This window comes from Chamaea fasciata, unplaced genomic scaffold, assembly GCF_029207755.1.
Source record: "Chamaea fasciata isolate MVZ Bird 193981 ecotype frontalis unplaced genomic scaffold, bChaFas1.0.hap1 SCAF_23, whole genome shotgun sequence".
Classification (NCBI taxonomy): domain Eukaryota; kingdom Metazoa; phylum Chordata; class Aves; order Passeriformes; family Sylviidae; genus Chamaea; species Chamaea fasciata.
Genome location: NW_027094108.1, coordinates 4,378,631 through 4,394,143, shown reverse-complemented (window position 1 = coordinate 4,394,143; position 15,513 = coordinate 4,378,631). Strand labels below are relative to the sequence as shown.

The 15,513-nt window shown below is 40.4% G+C and overlaps 1 protein-coding gene across 2 annotated transcripts; it reads left to right on the top strand.

Annotated features, from left to right (window-relative positions):
• Window positions 1-963: 963 nt before the first annotated feature.
• Window positions 964-15,094, top strand: PDPN (podoplanin). 2 transcript variants are annotated; one of them, XM_066203001.1, is made up of 6 exons: window positions 964-1,304; window positions 11,977-12,062; window positions 12,498-12,591; window positions 12,821-12,856; window positions 13,218-13,323; window positions 13,894-15,094. In XM_066203001.1, exons 1-6 carry the CDS (start codon window positions 1,235-1,237, stop codon window positions 13,898-13,900), a joined length of 399 nt encoding a protein of 132 aa, XP_066059098.1. In that variant the 5' UTR covers window positions 964-1,234; the 3' UTR covers window positions 13,901-15,094. The 2 variants fall into 2 exon arrangements, with proteins under 2 accessions (XP_066059098.1, XP_066059097.1); XM_066203000.1 differs by having other exon boundaries at window positions 13,218-13,329.
• The last annotated feature ends 419 nt before the right edge of the window (window positions 15,095-15,513 follow it).

Here is a 15,513-nt window from a genome sequence, read left to right as displayed (position 1 = left end):
TGCGTGCATTTAGAAAAAGACAAAACTTCTGCCACAAGTCCTCCCCACTCCCCTGGCAGAGGTTATTCTACAGCTGTGGGCAGAAAGGAAATAAATCTGGAGCCCGGTGTGCTGACACTGCAGGAGCTGAGGGAGAAGGTCCCAAATTTCCTCACCCTGTCACTGGGACACTGTGCTCACGCATGGGCCCTGGTTAAAACTCACTGCACTCCTAAACAGATGTAACTCAGCAGATTATCCCTTGCCCAAGGTGAGGCAAGGTTCAGAAAAGGATTGATATGAGCCATTGCTCCCCGAGCTCTGTTCAGCCCCTGTTCATGTCTCACAGCCATTCTCAGTCAGCAAAGTCTCTCTTACACAGGGTGGGGAATCCAACCTCACACTCCTGCCCTGCAAAGCCCAGAAGGAAAAAACAAGGAGCTTGCACAGACTGTTGTAGGGGCTGCACTCCTAACGCTGCACGTTAAAAGGAAAAATCCTCTCTCTGAAGGGTGGTATCAGCTCTCTGAGGCCAGCAAGCCTGCGGGCAGAGAGAAATGGTCAGGCACAGCCAGGATGTCACTTGAGGACACAAGCTGAGAGACACAGACACAGGAAAATTCAAACAGTATTTACTGCAGAATTAAATAGCGTGTCCTAAAAACTATTTCAGTACCCCTAAATGCACATTCAGTACCACAGCTGCTTAGATAAACATGGGGGCTCACTTTGAAATGAAAAAAACATAGTTCACTTCTGCAAATAACAAGAAAAGTGTCCTTAGTGTTGTTTCTGAAGGATTTTTTAAAGACAGTTTGCAGAAGGGAGGGAACACTTCTCTTTGCCTAAATTCCTTTTGCCCCTTTGCTAAATAAAAGTCTTCTGAAAGCCACAACAGGTCCTGTAACTTTAAACCTGAGCTGAGATCATAATTTAGGTCCTGACCAAACAGTGTGGGGAGGGCGGGCCTGGCTGCTAATTGAGGACCACTCCAGCCTGCTCCCATCCCTTGGCTAAAGAAAATAGTTCTGACTCCACTCGGTTTTCATTTACTGTTCAGTTATCATCTGAGAAAACCTCCCCTCCTTACGCTACAGCAGCTAAAGGAATATTCGGAATACCAAAGTATTTTCTTGCAGTGATTACTTTTATCATCTCAGTTCTCCACTGCCTCAAAAACGAAAAAAAAAAAAAAATCCGAATTTGGATCCGTCTGATTTCAGGATTGGAAAACGACCCTCCTAGCAGATCAAATATGTTTATGAAAGTTCCACTCTTCATCTTCCTCCTCGGGAGTGTGCCTTTTGTAGCACTTGCTCAAGAAGGTAAGGAGAAAGTTTGGTTACAATTATTTCCAGACATTTCCTGTAATTTAACAGTTTCTATGCTCTCTCGAGGGTTACATAGTTACTCTGACCAGTTCGTTAAAATTTGCTTCGAAGTTCTGCAACTGGGCACCTACTACAGCTGTGATCTGGAAAGAAACGCAGCAAAAAAGTTTTCGATGGACTGAGTTTGACTCTATTAGGAAAGAATTTTCTGTGTGTCTGTAAGGGAGGGAGAGGGGTCCAGGCAGGCAGGGGAGGAATTCCCTCCACAGCCCTTGGAAATGGCTCCAGAAACACTGGAACACTCACAGCGGGCTCCGCAAGCAGTGATTTAGCTTAACTGACATTTAAATGTTTAGTTTAACTGACATTTAGGGGTATAACTTTATGAAAGTAACTTGTAAGTTTGCTCATTCAGGAGTTCAACTTCTGTGCTTAGAGACTCTTCAGACTCTCAGAATTTGAGCCTTATTCAGGGCTTTGCTATGTTTGACTCAGACATAAGCAATATATATACAATACATGTATATATATATATGTACAATACATTACAATGAGGGAAACTTACCCAGCGGGAATTATTGCCAAAGACAGATATGAAAAGTGTTATGTACCAAAAAGATTAATTTGGAAAGTTTTGTATTTTGAATTTTATAAGAAAGATACAATATACACTTTTAGGTAAAACAGATGTTTCAGTCTTTCTACAGCTAAAGGAGTCTGATTTGTTAACAGCAGATCAGAATTACCCTTGACCAGTGCTTGATTCCAGGAATGTCATTTTGAAACTCAGTCTTTCTGAGAAGTTTTTGACTCATGCTGAATGAATTGGCCACGAGGCAGCGTGATTTACAGCTGCCATTGCCATGGAGCACGTTCCAAGCAGCAGCGCAGCAGTTTCAAAAACCAGTGCTCTGAATACAGTAAATTTAAACTCAGCCCACTGCTCTTCCAAGGCACAGATCTGTATCTAATCCCATTGCTACATAGATCTACTCATCAGGTTTAGATCTGGGGATCCAAACTGAAAAAAAAATTACCTGATTTTGGCCTGATAACAATCAATATCATCCTGCTGAAAAGAATGGAGCTATACTGATACACACTGCATGCGGATGTTGACTTGAAACTTCTAATGGTTCTGTGTGTCAGATTATGAAGCTGAAATTTGGAGATATGGTTCAAAATTTCACAGAAAAACTAAAATCAACAGATATTAGGCAAGTCACAAAAGCTGTTTTCTAGGCTCACCCAGCCACCTTGTTCTTAAAAAGCATCTATATTAAATGTACCAAAGTTTCAAGCCATTAGAAATGAAGCAAAATCACCACTATTTTAGAGAATTACCTTAAGCAATCCAAGATACCAGAATTACAGGTTAAAAGGTGTTTCAGCTGCAGGCTTTTGAGAAGTTTTAAACCATATTTTCTCTCAGCTCTGAGAGGAGTCCAGCAATGATCAGGCTGAAACCGCACTAGTGACAAAAAATTTATTTCTTGCTTCCAAAATCCTACCTCTGCTTGATTACCTGTACAGTTTGCATTGAGCTCCAGAGCTGGATCAATAATGTGATTTACACTGTTTAAGGTTTTCTGTGTCTGTTTAGAGTTTGTGACTTTTTTCTTCACATGGAGCCAGTCATTTAGGATAACTTCCAAAGGATACACAAGGAAAATAGACTCCAGATAAAATAAGTCTGGAGTATTTAGTGTCTATCACTGTTGTTTACTGATAACCATCAGCAATTACAAGTTAGAACAGACATGAAATGACAATGCCACCCTCAGCAATCTCTGCTGGTTGACAGGCAGGTGAGAGAAGCCTTGACTTGTACAGGGCTTGGTGGAGTGGCTTTACCCAGATACATGAACCTCTGGGGAACAGAGTGTGGCCTGAGGGTATCAGAGGAAAAAGGTCTCCTTCTGATGATACCTCTTAACCTGGAAAAGGCCATAAATAAATCTGCAGCTACTCTTTTCTTATGGCTGGACACTCAGGGTTATGGGTCGAGACCAAATCGAGAAAAGAGGCCTTGTTTCCATCAGGAAGCATATTTCCAATTTCCAAAAGGATTATTATTATTATTATTATTATTGTTGTTGTTGTTGTTGTTGTTGTTGTTGTTGTTATTCATGATCATATTGGCAGATACATTTTGGCCCTGCTGATCTCGTTCAGCATTTCAAAGCTCAGGCAAATCTTCACACACAGAATCAAACCAAAGAAGCTGAGGTGGAAGTTGGGCTGAACAAGCATCCAAACCTGTGTTTTGCAGAGGCAAAGCATTTCCTGATTCCAAACCTTTCCCATTGTGCTGGGCCGTTGCAAGGAAGGATATTACTCTGTTGGCTGTCACATAACATGAACAAAAATTAAGATGATTGTTTAACAAGATACCACATGTCCCTTGGGCTGTATCAACTGTCCATGTGCCTGATCTCACCTGGAGGCAAATATTAGATTATATTTCCTTATGCAAGGCAGGTTTATACTAGGTCATGTTACGTTTGGTTTGGACTGAAAGTAAGAACGTGGACAGGATAATTCAGATAAAATACTTACATCGTAAAAAAAGAAATTGAAGTTTGCAGTCAGATATGAAAGACTAAAAAGTTTTCTGTTTTTCAAAGCCACATGAAAAGATTGTTTCAAAAGAGTCCTGATTTACCCAAACTCAGTCACTATTTCAGTGGCAAAACGAAACAATAAAATCAGGCAACTCTAAAGCCTTTTGAAAACCAGAGTCTGTAACTGCCGGTTGTAAAAAAAATGTACAAACAAATGGAACAGTCACATTTGACTCAAAAAGGTCACAGTTTTTTACTAAATAAACACTGCACAACCTTTCACCCTGCATGAAGAATGATGAGTACTCTTACACACGTCTCATCTATGGCTCTTCATGATATGAATCTAACTCTACATGTCCAATACCCTAGACAATTATCACAGAAAGGAGAAAATCATCTTGCTGAATCTCAATTAGTAGGTCTGCACGTTAGTGTATCTGAATTTTTCAGCGCCTTTGTGGGAGCCCAGCAGAGAAAAATAAAATTTGATTTCTCCTCAGCTGGGTAAGCAGGGAAGTTTGGACATCTGTATCCCAACAGTTAGTTTTTGAATCTGTAACTTCACAAACAAGAAAAGAGTCATATTTAAGGGCTTACAAGTGGACCTTTCATTAACTTGGGCTGCACACTAAAACTGGAAACAGAGAGGGCAGATTCTCAACTCCTGCAACTCACCAGTTTCTACTGAATCTGTGCATTCACCTCAGACCAAGGACTTGTAAATCATCTGCAAAAAAGAAAAACAAAACCAAAGCAGCAAAGAACCTGGAGAGCATTTAGGTAGATAATGAGGCAGTGCAGGAAGGATTTCAGGCTGCGAGGCTCCAACAGGACCGTGTGGTGTTTCTCCATGTGTCACTTGAGGTGAGCCACACGAGGACCACAGAAATGCCCACTGCTGCTGCTGGCCCAGCTCAGGCACACGGGCTGGCCCAGTGGCACATTTATTTTGTTGGTTTGTTTGCTTTTTGTCTGGATGTGGTCAGGGACTACAGGATGGAGCCCAAATGCTGCCAGATCCTACCACTCACAGCCTCCCAGACCCTCTCAAAGGGCCCCTCTGATTTGTGTGTGCACAGACCATCCTCTCCATGGGGATTTAACCCACAGCAAAGCTCAGAGCTCTGCAGAGCACAATCTGTTACACAGAGTTTCAGAAAAAGATGTGGGGTTGGGAGCATAGGTATGCTGGGATATGCTAATGAGAAACAAATGAGGAAAAATACGAGACAAATGCACTATTGATTTCCAACTCTCCATCTCAGAAGCTTGGCCAAAAACTCTCAAAGGACGTAGAAGCTGATGCTGAGCACATTCTCATGTTGCTTTATGACTTCCTCATGTTTTTTCCATCCTTTTATTTGTTGATTACAAACACCATAACATCCAGCACAAATTGAATCAGAATAATCCCTCGTGAGGGTACAATTTGGCTGTTACACCATCACCATTTTCAGGCAAACATCTACTCTGTTAGGAGAGCTTGAGACTCCATTAAATCTGTAATGGGGACACACTTAACTCCAAACCCACGTTAAAATGTTTTTATGGCTATGAAACCCATCCAAACATTAGCCAGTCTATTGTTAGTGGAATATAAAAGTCAGACTAAACACATTTGAAGGGAACTTGCCTGCTGCATGGCAATATAAAGTAGGCAGCCAAAAATCACTGTATGAACAGAATTAACACCTAAGAGTTTCCACTTCAGTGTCTGGCATGAGTATTTCAAACAAATGAGTTGAGGGACCTGCAAAATGTTCTGCTTGCAGATACAAAGGGTTAGTAACCTACAAGTAATCTACAATCAACAAGGCAGCTGTGAAAGGGCACACAGCTGTAGCCTCAGAGTCCAGGGAAGGAAGTCATTTAGGGAAAAGATTTATTACTGTAATAGAGGTCATTTCTTAATTCCTTTTGTTTGCATTTACATATCCCAGTACTGTGCACTGTGTCTGCTCTGTGCTGCACATCTGCCCGGTTTGCTGATCCCTTACACCAAGTTTTGAACTCTTCCTGTCTTGGCTGCAGCTCTCCCTCCTAGTCAGCCATGCAGCAAAAGACTGAAAGTTCTGTGACTCTGCCACTTTATAGCAAGGTACAAGAGATATTTACACCTTGATCACAAGTCCAACATTTTTGTTCCACCCCTCTCTGTTCAGAGGAAACAATTAGACTCTTAGTGAAACGGCAAACAGGGAAACAGGGTCACGGGGGAGCAAACCTCAACAGGAAAGTAATTTTATCCCAAATTCATGGGGTAGCAAGTCTGAGATCAGTGCACTTAGTAGACAAGAAAGCAGAGGTTGACATAGCAACATTATTAAAAGCGTAATTTTGGAAAACTCATCTCTAGTTCTGCAAGGAATATTTTAAAGGAATATCCTGTGATGGAGTTCATCATTTCCCTCCTAATGCCCACAGCTCTGGGGCTGATTTTACCATGCAGAAGACAAAGATTAGGAAGTTTCCAGCTTTTCCTCTCCTGGTTTTCTTTCATGACTCTGGTTGGGGGTCATTACACACACCAGCACTTGAAGAGCAGTTGGTTCTCAGTATCAGCCCAGTTAAAGTGCATTTCGGTTTGCTTTTCTGTCAGTAGAATACTGCAACTTTCAGAAGACATGTGATCTGCTTGGGAAGAAGCCGAGTGGTTCTCTGCCACTTGGCACTGTCCGTTTAAACTCTGGCTTTGTTCCTTTGGCTAAGCCAGCACCAGCAATAAAACCCATCTGTGGCAGGGTGTGGTGACCAAAGGAAATGTTTCTGACAATTCAGCAAAGCATTGTCATCACGAGCTACACGGAATACCTGACCAAAGTCAGTCATACTCTAAATACGGCTGAGCTAAATCCTTCCTTGTGCTTCATGACCATTTTCCAACTGGCAGATCCTTTCCAAAGTTTCTGGTATTCTGTCATGCAGCTTCCTTCGTTATATATAGCAAAGCTGTCAGTCTTTGTCTAAGGAAGTGCAGAAAGCACTTCAGGATTTAGACAGTACATACTTTCTCCTGGACAACAGTCTAGACACTTAAATACACGCCAGGGGATTTTTAATGGCATGACAGATTACTCCAGCTTCCAGAAAGAATTAACAGAGGAAGAAAATGCCAATGTTGTGGCCCCAAGCAGACCAAGGACACAGAGATCTCTGGATATTGCAGACACGATTTTGCAGGAGCCCCAGGTACAAATGAGAATTTCAGTTCCCATTAACAAACTTCCCCATTTTTCTGGAGTCAGAAAATTTTACCTGCCCAAAAATTCAAGTTGCGAAATTCAAACCCCAGAATCCACTATATTATATTCTTCACACCCTTGTGTTTTCAAAGTACAAAAAAATCTTGTGGCTTGGATTTGGCAGGGCTGAACAATTTCACAACAAAAGAGACACCTGTATACTTTTAAAAAAACATCCAATAGTATAAAAAGAATGGAAAACTATTCTCACACAAAATAAAGCTAATGTTGTAGGTTTTGGACATGACTCTGGAATACACTGAAACTGAGGATGAAGCCAAATCACAGGCAAAACTGCTTTGAAAATTACAGAGCTGCTGTATTTAAAAGGCAGATCACTTGCAAATCATTCATTTTTGTTTAACCTCCACCACCATGAACAGAAGTTTTCACTGAACTACAACAGGACCAATTCCAATAATGAGATACTGACTAAGACTCGGTTTGCTCAGAATTAAATTAAGGTCTCTAAGTGAAGAATACTTCCACAGAAAGGGAATTCCTGTATCAGGACATAAATGCTGAATAAAATGCAGTCAAAACAGGATGGCCATTGCACACATCCAAACACAGCTCTTCAAACAACACCACTTGGTCTGTGACAATTCCGGAAGCAGACACTGAACAGTCAGCTCCAGATGTTTGCTCAGTTACATCTCCAAAAGAAAAGTGATAGGTCCCAAATGACCCATCCTACTAAACTTTCTGCTAATATTTTTAGCTGTTACAAATAACTGAAGCTCATTTTTAAATTTTTTAAATTTTTTTTCATGTAGAAGCAGAGGGCAATGAGGAAAGGATTATTGCAGTTCTTGCTAGAGGGAATCATTTAAGGTTTGCCATTTTTATCTCCTGGTCTCTTATCAGAAATGGAAACATTCTATTTTGAGGGCTTCCTATTTCAAGGACTAAGCTAAAATACAGGCTTACAACTGCCTTTACCCACTAGTGGTTGGGTTTATTCAGGTTTATGCAAGGAAAGAAACCAGATCCTACAACATTTTTCGTCCTCAGAAGTATCTTTGTTGGTTTTGGAGATACCTGAAAGAAATGCTAATGAACAACAGTTTTACAACTCCGTCTCCTTTCCAACACAACCACTGTGCTTTGAAAGCAGCCCTAAGAGGCTCCTCTAGTAAACTGTCACTCTGTGCACAGGAGTAGTGAGCTCAGCTTCCCCTACATGAGCCATGGGATGCTTAAGCATGAGAGGTTTTCAAAGCAGTATTAAACTTTTAAAGACATCAAATTTTGTCCTGGTGTGAGAGGCTGCAGCCTGAGAGCAGCTGGGACTTTGAACCGAGAGGCTCCCAGCTGGAACTTTGGCAGGAAGGGGTGCAATGATTAATTCACATCTGCAGCAACGTATAGCTGCAAACAGAGGAGGCTCCTTGGAGACACCCCCAGCACTGTGAGGTAATGTTTTTATTTACAACCTCCTCTAAGATAATATTAAGAACACATGCAGGAGCACCACTTAACCCTGACTCCTGCTGTATTTGGCCCACATCAGATGAAACCAAGAAATGACACCAGCACACACCCCTTAAATCCCATTTACATTCCCCCTGATGTCAGTGGTGCTTGGGTACAGTGAGAGAAGCTTAAAGTCCAGTAGTGTCCCTCAATTTCATTTCAATATTTAACTTCATGATGATGTTCTCTGACAAAGAGCTGTCTAGTGTCCAGTGTTCCTTCCTACAAATGCAGAACACTGATGATAAATTCCCTCCCAGTCTTTCTCTGGGTTATAATTTGGTAGTGTCTAATCACCACATCAGTCTAAAATGAACCTGGAAATAGAGTCCAGGGACTGTTCTGCATCAAATACAGAGCCTCAGCCTGGACAGGGCTGGGGCAAGATCTTCCGACTGACAGAAACCAGCTCAGCCTGAGCTTTGGGCAGTTCACATAGTCCAGTTTCCCTTTGCAGTTAAGGAAAGGCAGCACTACCAAGGATGACCCAAATCTCACGCGAGCTGAAGTATCTTCTAGAGGTATTTATTTTTCCCTACAGACTACAAAGGAAGATAATGGCAAGCAGACACTTTATTTAGGTGCCTTTATTAAGAACCTAAAATTAGGCAAGATTAATCTGGGCCACTTCCTTCTGTCAATCAGTACTGAGAGGGCAAAGGCACTGGAATGGTTTTTCTACATGCCACTCATGGCCAAGCCTCTGCAGAAAGTATCACACAAAGAAAAATTATTGTATGTTTCTTTGTGACATTCACAAACCCTAATTTTCTACACCTTGCTTTCCTTTCCTGCCTTCGCTATCAGCCAGTTTTCGGGGCTGAAAGCTACTGCCATGCCAGCAGCATAAGCAGCTTCTCCCAATAAGCTGCTTGCTGTTAACACACAAAATTTATTTCACCTTCTACTGGGGGATTTTCCTCTAGTAATTGGTTTTCTCCATCTGTGCTCATTTTCAACTAGTGAATAAAGGATGTTTCTTCAGTTCTGACTGGGATTACAAGGTGAACTGATCCATACACATTTGTGATGAGTTCTATCGCTATTTCTTTTTTTCACAGTTAACATTTCCATAGCCATGACTGTACATCACGATATTGTATTTTAATAATATTATTTTATAAGCAAAAAGTAAGGATTGTAAAATAGTGCTACATCTTAAATCACACTGATATTTAGAGAGTGTCTAAATACACAACAAAAACTCAGCCCCCTTTATGCTACTTCAGCAATACCTGGGCTATTTCAATCAAAAATGACCAAACCATTATTTTTACCATCTAATTGGGAACTTTGATTTACCCTGTTCTAGTCTCTCCATGGATTATACAGTGATTTCTGGGAGACTGGCTTAATTAGCTACTATATTGGGCCTCATGAATATAGTTTCTTCATCTACTACTGCCTAAAGTAATAACTGCACACACTTTTAGCTCCTTAATAGAAACTGTATCTGTATTCAGGTTTATAAGGATACAGAAATATAAAATTCTCTTCACTTCAGTACACATGGAATTAGAAATCTAAGTTTAGTTCAGTGTTTGGTCTCTTGGCAATGGGACAAAGCTCTCAGTCTTACATTAGTGGAGATGGATAAAAATTTTCTAGTTTGGTTCAGAAAACAGTTTCGAGAGCAAAGGAAAAATATTTGCAAGTTTCCGGTGGAATTCAAATGGGAGTTTTGAGCAAAACCAGGGGTTTTTTTCTCAATGGCAAATCATTCATCCTCTGCATGAAAAATTTCCTTTGAGCTGCCAGTACATTTTTTACCAATTTTAAAATGAAATATTGGCTTTTTTATTTGAAATAACATTTTTCTGTTAAAAGGGGCAGGTAAAAATGTACAAAATGTAGATGGAACTCACAACTAAAGAAAAACAATTTCTGAGTGGTACCTGCACAACTGATCCAAAGAGATTCTACCCTTTTTTTTTTTCATTTTTGACTGCTATCAAGTAAAATGCCCATCCTAATTTCAGTCACAGAACAAAAGTTGTTTATTTGCATATATATATATATATATATATACACACAAGTAGGGTGCATTTAAGAGTAGGAATATTTTCCATTAAAAATTTGGAACCAATCTAACAATTCAGAAATTGTCTAATTTAATATGAAGAGGAGATTAGAATGTTTTTAGGTCACTAAATAAAAAGTGTAATTAGTAGAAACAATGTTACAGTTTAACAAGCAAAGAGGTTGTGAATATTTATTATACCTAAGATACTCAAATGGTACAGTAATTTTTATTTTTTAAAAGAATTCCTGTGAAGAACTGTCCTTCTCCTGATCTGGTTGCTTTGATAAATAGTAGATGCAAAATCAGAGCCCAGGAAAAAAATTTTCAGAAGGTTTTGGTGCTTTTTTGGCCTGAAGTCCTTGCTTGGGACATCTGCTGTTCGCTCTTTGCTTAAGTTTCAGCGCTGGTATCTGGAATTAGCAGGACCTTGGTGCCCCAGGCAGCAGCAGGACAAGCAGCCTCACCGGGCTTTGTAATCACCAGGAATTAGAAACTCCCAGGAGCTCTCACACCACATTAACATCACACTCTGCCTGTCACAGGTTTATGAATCAGCACGAAATTGAATTAAACGATACTTGGGTTTTCAGCACATTCTTGGTACTGCCAGTGATCTCCACACAGCCGTGTCCTTCCTGTTCTACCTTGTTCCAGCTCATTTCCCTACTGGTGAATTCTGGCTGTATTTGTAAATCAGCAGCACTGCGTGGGCCAAAATCTAAATATCCATTTTATCAAAGAGCATGGAGGAACTAGGGGTCTAGAATTAAAAACAAAACAAAACCCTCACCTTACATCGTTATCTAAAACTTGAAATTATGGCAACTAAGGTTTGCAACTTTAGGAAAGCCTCAGGACTGATCTGTGTAGAAATATTTCCAAACTACCAAACTATAGCTGCACCCATAATCATTGATGGCAGCTCTAAAAATAAAGGTTGCAGCTGGGGCTGAGCTGATATGTGGGAGAAAGCTTTTATTATTTTAGAAAATGGAAGATGCTTGAAGTAATCTATCCCAATACATAAGCTAATGCTTAGCTTGAAATCTGGAATCATTACATCCACTTTGGAGAAATTTTTCTTAATAAAAAAGGAAATCTTTTCTGGGACAAAATGTTAGGAACCAGTATGGTTCAAGGTTGTACCAGAGTTTAGTGATGGGTGCTTCAGCTTTTTGTCCTACTGCTTGGACAAGAGTATAACAGAATTCAAGCTTATTCCAAGTAATTTCCCATTCCCCTGTGGGCAAGGTCAGGGAGACAGAACACTGCACAGAGGCCACATTTAACAAAGTTTTTGTGTCAGAGGAGCCAAAACGTGTGACTACTACTGACTCATTTTCCAAAATTTTATTCAGCGAGCTCAGTTCTAGAAGGAGAAGAAAGTGCAACAATTGATTTCAGAGACAGAAATGACACCGAATTTGAAGAATTACCAACAGTGGTGAGTATATAATGCTAAATAAAAGATCCTTTTGTGCTAACTTGTTCACTGCCACCTCCCACCTCTTCCAATTGAGTATCACTCACACAGTTTCAGTGAAACTAAACTCAAAAACTACTTTACAAAAACCCACTGAAAAAAAGGCAGGTCTGCAAAATTCTGCAGCCTCCTACACCTGTTGCAGTCCCACCAAGAGATCTGATGTAGAAAGCCTCTAGCTGGGAAGACAAATCAGCTTATCTTGGTCTGTTTTGGACACTGTACGCACGTCAAACATGAGAGGTGACAACTAAAGCATCCACGCCTGACAGACCAAGAAACTGAAATGCTACTTTGTACTTGTAGACTGAATGTACTGAGGTTTTCTTTTCCCTCTTTTCCCCTCAATGATTGTCATTGCCCACAAGACTACACAATGTTACAAATCTCTTGCAGTTTGGGGAGCTGAAGACCACAGAAAGTACCTTTGTCGTGGATGGAGAAAGTGAAAATGCTACCGTTTATGAACTTAACACAGAAAGTGTTGATGGTAAAAATCCCTTTCATTTCTATTTTAAAGTTCTACTGCCACCTGCTAAACCATGTCTGGAAATTTCAAATACTCACTCAAGCTTCATTGCTCCCTTTCTATCAAAAGAACAACCTCAAACCATTGTGACAAAATCAATGAAAATTTTCCTTGGATAAAGCCTTTCAATTTGGAAGGCAACGCTCCGTACAAAGCAGAGTGAGTAATTATTGTCTTTCTGGCTTTACAGGTGAACGGAGTGGGGAACCAGAGAAAACTGATGAAGGTATTAAAGTGAAGTTTTGCTTATAAAGACAAGGGGGAACATTACTGCCAGGCAATTCATCTTCCAGCTGCCCTTCCTGTGCCCATGCCATTCAGTAAAAGTTTCAGGGGAGGCACAGCCTGCTCCCTTGGCTGCCTTCCCTGGTTCACCTGATCCCTGTCTCCATATCCCCATCCCCATGGAGCCCTTCTGCCCAAAGGCATGCTTGCAGGCTGCTGGACATCCAGACCTCCTTCAGAATTCACAAGATAGTAAGAAATTTCCCCAAGGAGTGGGATGCAGCAGAACAGGACCAGGTCTATCTGGCCTTGTCAATGGTCTCCACGAAATACATGCTAACCTTCCCAATTTCTTCTTTCAGGTGGTCTGGGAACAATTGCACTGGTTGGAATAATTGTTGGAATCATTGTTGCAGTTGGAATCCTTGCAGGAATAATAATTGCAGTTGTAAGGAAGATGTCAGGCAGGTACTCGTAAGTAAATTGCTCATCAGGCTTTTTCTTCAAGCATCTTCCTCTGAGCAGGGTCACAGGAATTGCTTGGGAAATTTCCAGGGCTTCTATTTTGATGAAACAACATATTTTCCTGTTATCCAGTGCGTTAGAGAGACTCAGCAAGAGCTGCCAGTGTGGTGTGGGGTCTGCATGCCCTCATGTGCTTCGGAACAACTTCCCAGATAGTGTGCACATGCTGTTATAATATCAGGTGCTCGGGGCCGGAGTTACTCCAGTGAACTGAGTAATTCACTAGGAAGTCCTACAGGACTAAGTTCCAGGAGTAGTGGATAATATGTGAACATTGGAGAGCAATCTCTGTCTTATTTTTGGTGACATACAAATCTAAAGTTTTACTAACTCTGAAGGAGTAAAAGAACCCCAGAAAATTGAACAGATACTGTATATCAGGAGAAAGCAAAATAGGAACTAGGAAGAGAAATAAAGAGGTGATAGGAAAGACAAAGAGAAGGAGGAAAAAAGACCATGTAACTTCCATTTGGGTAATGATGAACAATAAAATGTCTACTTTTTGTTTTCCAGGCCCTAAACACAGTTGAAACAAGTAACCATGCCATTCCATGCTGGAAAATACAAGTGCTTCTCATTTTAAACAAACTAAAGACTATTCCTGTATTTGTGTGAGAAGATGATCCATGGAAAATACAGTCAAAGAATTTCAGATCTATGGGGATACCACACAACTCTAAGGACCACCCTCACACCCCCCCTTGCACAGAGCATGGAACATTTCATAGGATATTTTACTCACCAGAATTTTACTAGAAGAAAAAGATTTTGCAGTAAAACAAAACCAAACCCTGCAGCAGAGATGTACATCTGAAATGTGATTTGCAGGTATTATATGCTTGGGTTTTCAATGCTACTAAAGATTATTTCACATGACATTAGATGTATTCTTTTAAAACAAATAAACAAAAAAAGTGGGTTTGGCTGGTTAAGTGCTCCTGGCATGTTTATTTACCACATGATGTATCAAAAAGGAGCAACTGGTTCAGTGAGAACCAGTTATTTACAAAGTAGGAAAATACTGGTTATTGGAAGATAAAATCTTTCCACTACTGATACAGATTTTTCTGCTCTTGATAGTTATTTTATTTTGTGGCAAAATATGGTAGGTCTGGCTGGAACTGATCTACTGATTGAAGGCTTGCTCAGCTGACTATGGCATCAGGAATTTCCTGCCTTCTCTTGTTGCAGAGACACGCAGGAATTGAAATACACATCCTGAATTAAGGGGTGCTTGGCAAATACCCAGTTTTGTTGGGTCACTTTAGAGCTGACGTGTAGAAGCTTTTGGTTTTGCTTTACGCCTGTCCCATTTTCTAACTGTACAGTTGATTTGTTTGACAACGTGTGCAGCACCAGGTCAGAATGTGTCACTGAGGGGCGATGCAGCTTTGGAGTCTGCAGCTTTTCTGGGGCATGTTTAGAGCAGCACAACCTGGATGCACAGAGCTCAGAGGAAAGGCTTTGCATGGCAAGTGCCTGCAGTGCATTTGGAAATAAAAATTTTATGGCACTTCAGTGTTTGGTGTAAAAATCATGATAATCAGTATCGTCATCCGCTGCTAAATTTGTCAACTTATCTGTGTTGGCTTTTCTGTTTCTTTCATGTGCCTTGAATTATCATATCAATACAAGCTTTGGAAATAAAAATCATAATATAAACTGTATTATTTTACAGAATTCTTCTGGTTTTCTTTAAAAAAAAAATAAAATGTCTTGAACTTCTTCAGTTTTCCTGACTTATTTTGCACTTGTCTTATCAATGCGATGTCTACAACCAACTCATTTGACACCAATAAATGAAACTATAATTGAAAACTAAACACATGAGAGAAAACTAATATGGGGGAAAAATAATTCAGAAATCTTTAGTCAGTTCTGGAGCTGGTGTGATGAGGCCTTCAGTCTGTGACCAAAGAGTAAGCTTAATCTCTATCTTTGTGTAAATTCATGAGAAAGCAGGAAAATGACAGTTTTTCCTTCTTGCAGCAAAAGAATACTAATTCTGTTAGCTTCAATTTAACAATTTCTTATCTGTACTGGGAAATACCCCATAAGGTGCTCTGATGCCTGCTCAAATGCATGGCATATGGAATTATGAATTATTCACCCATTGGTGGGAATAGCACAGAT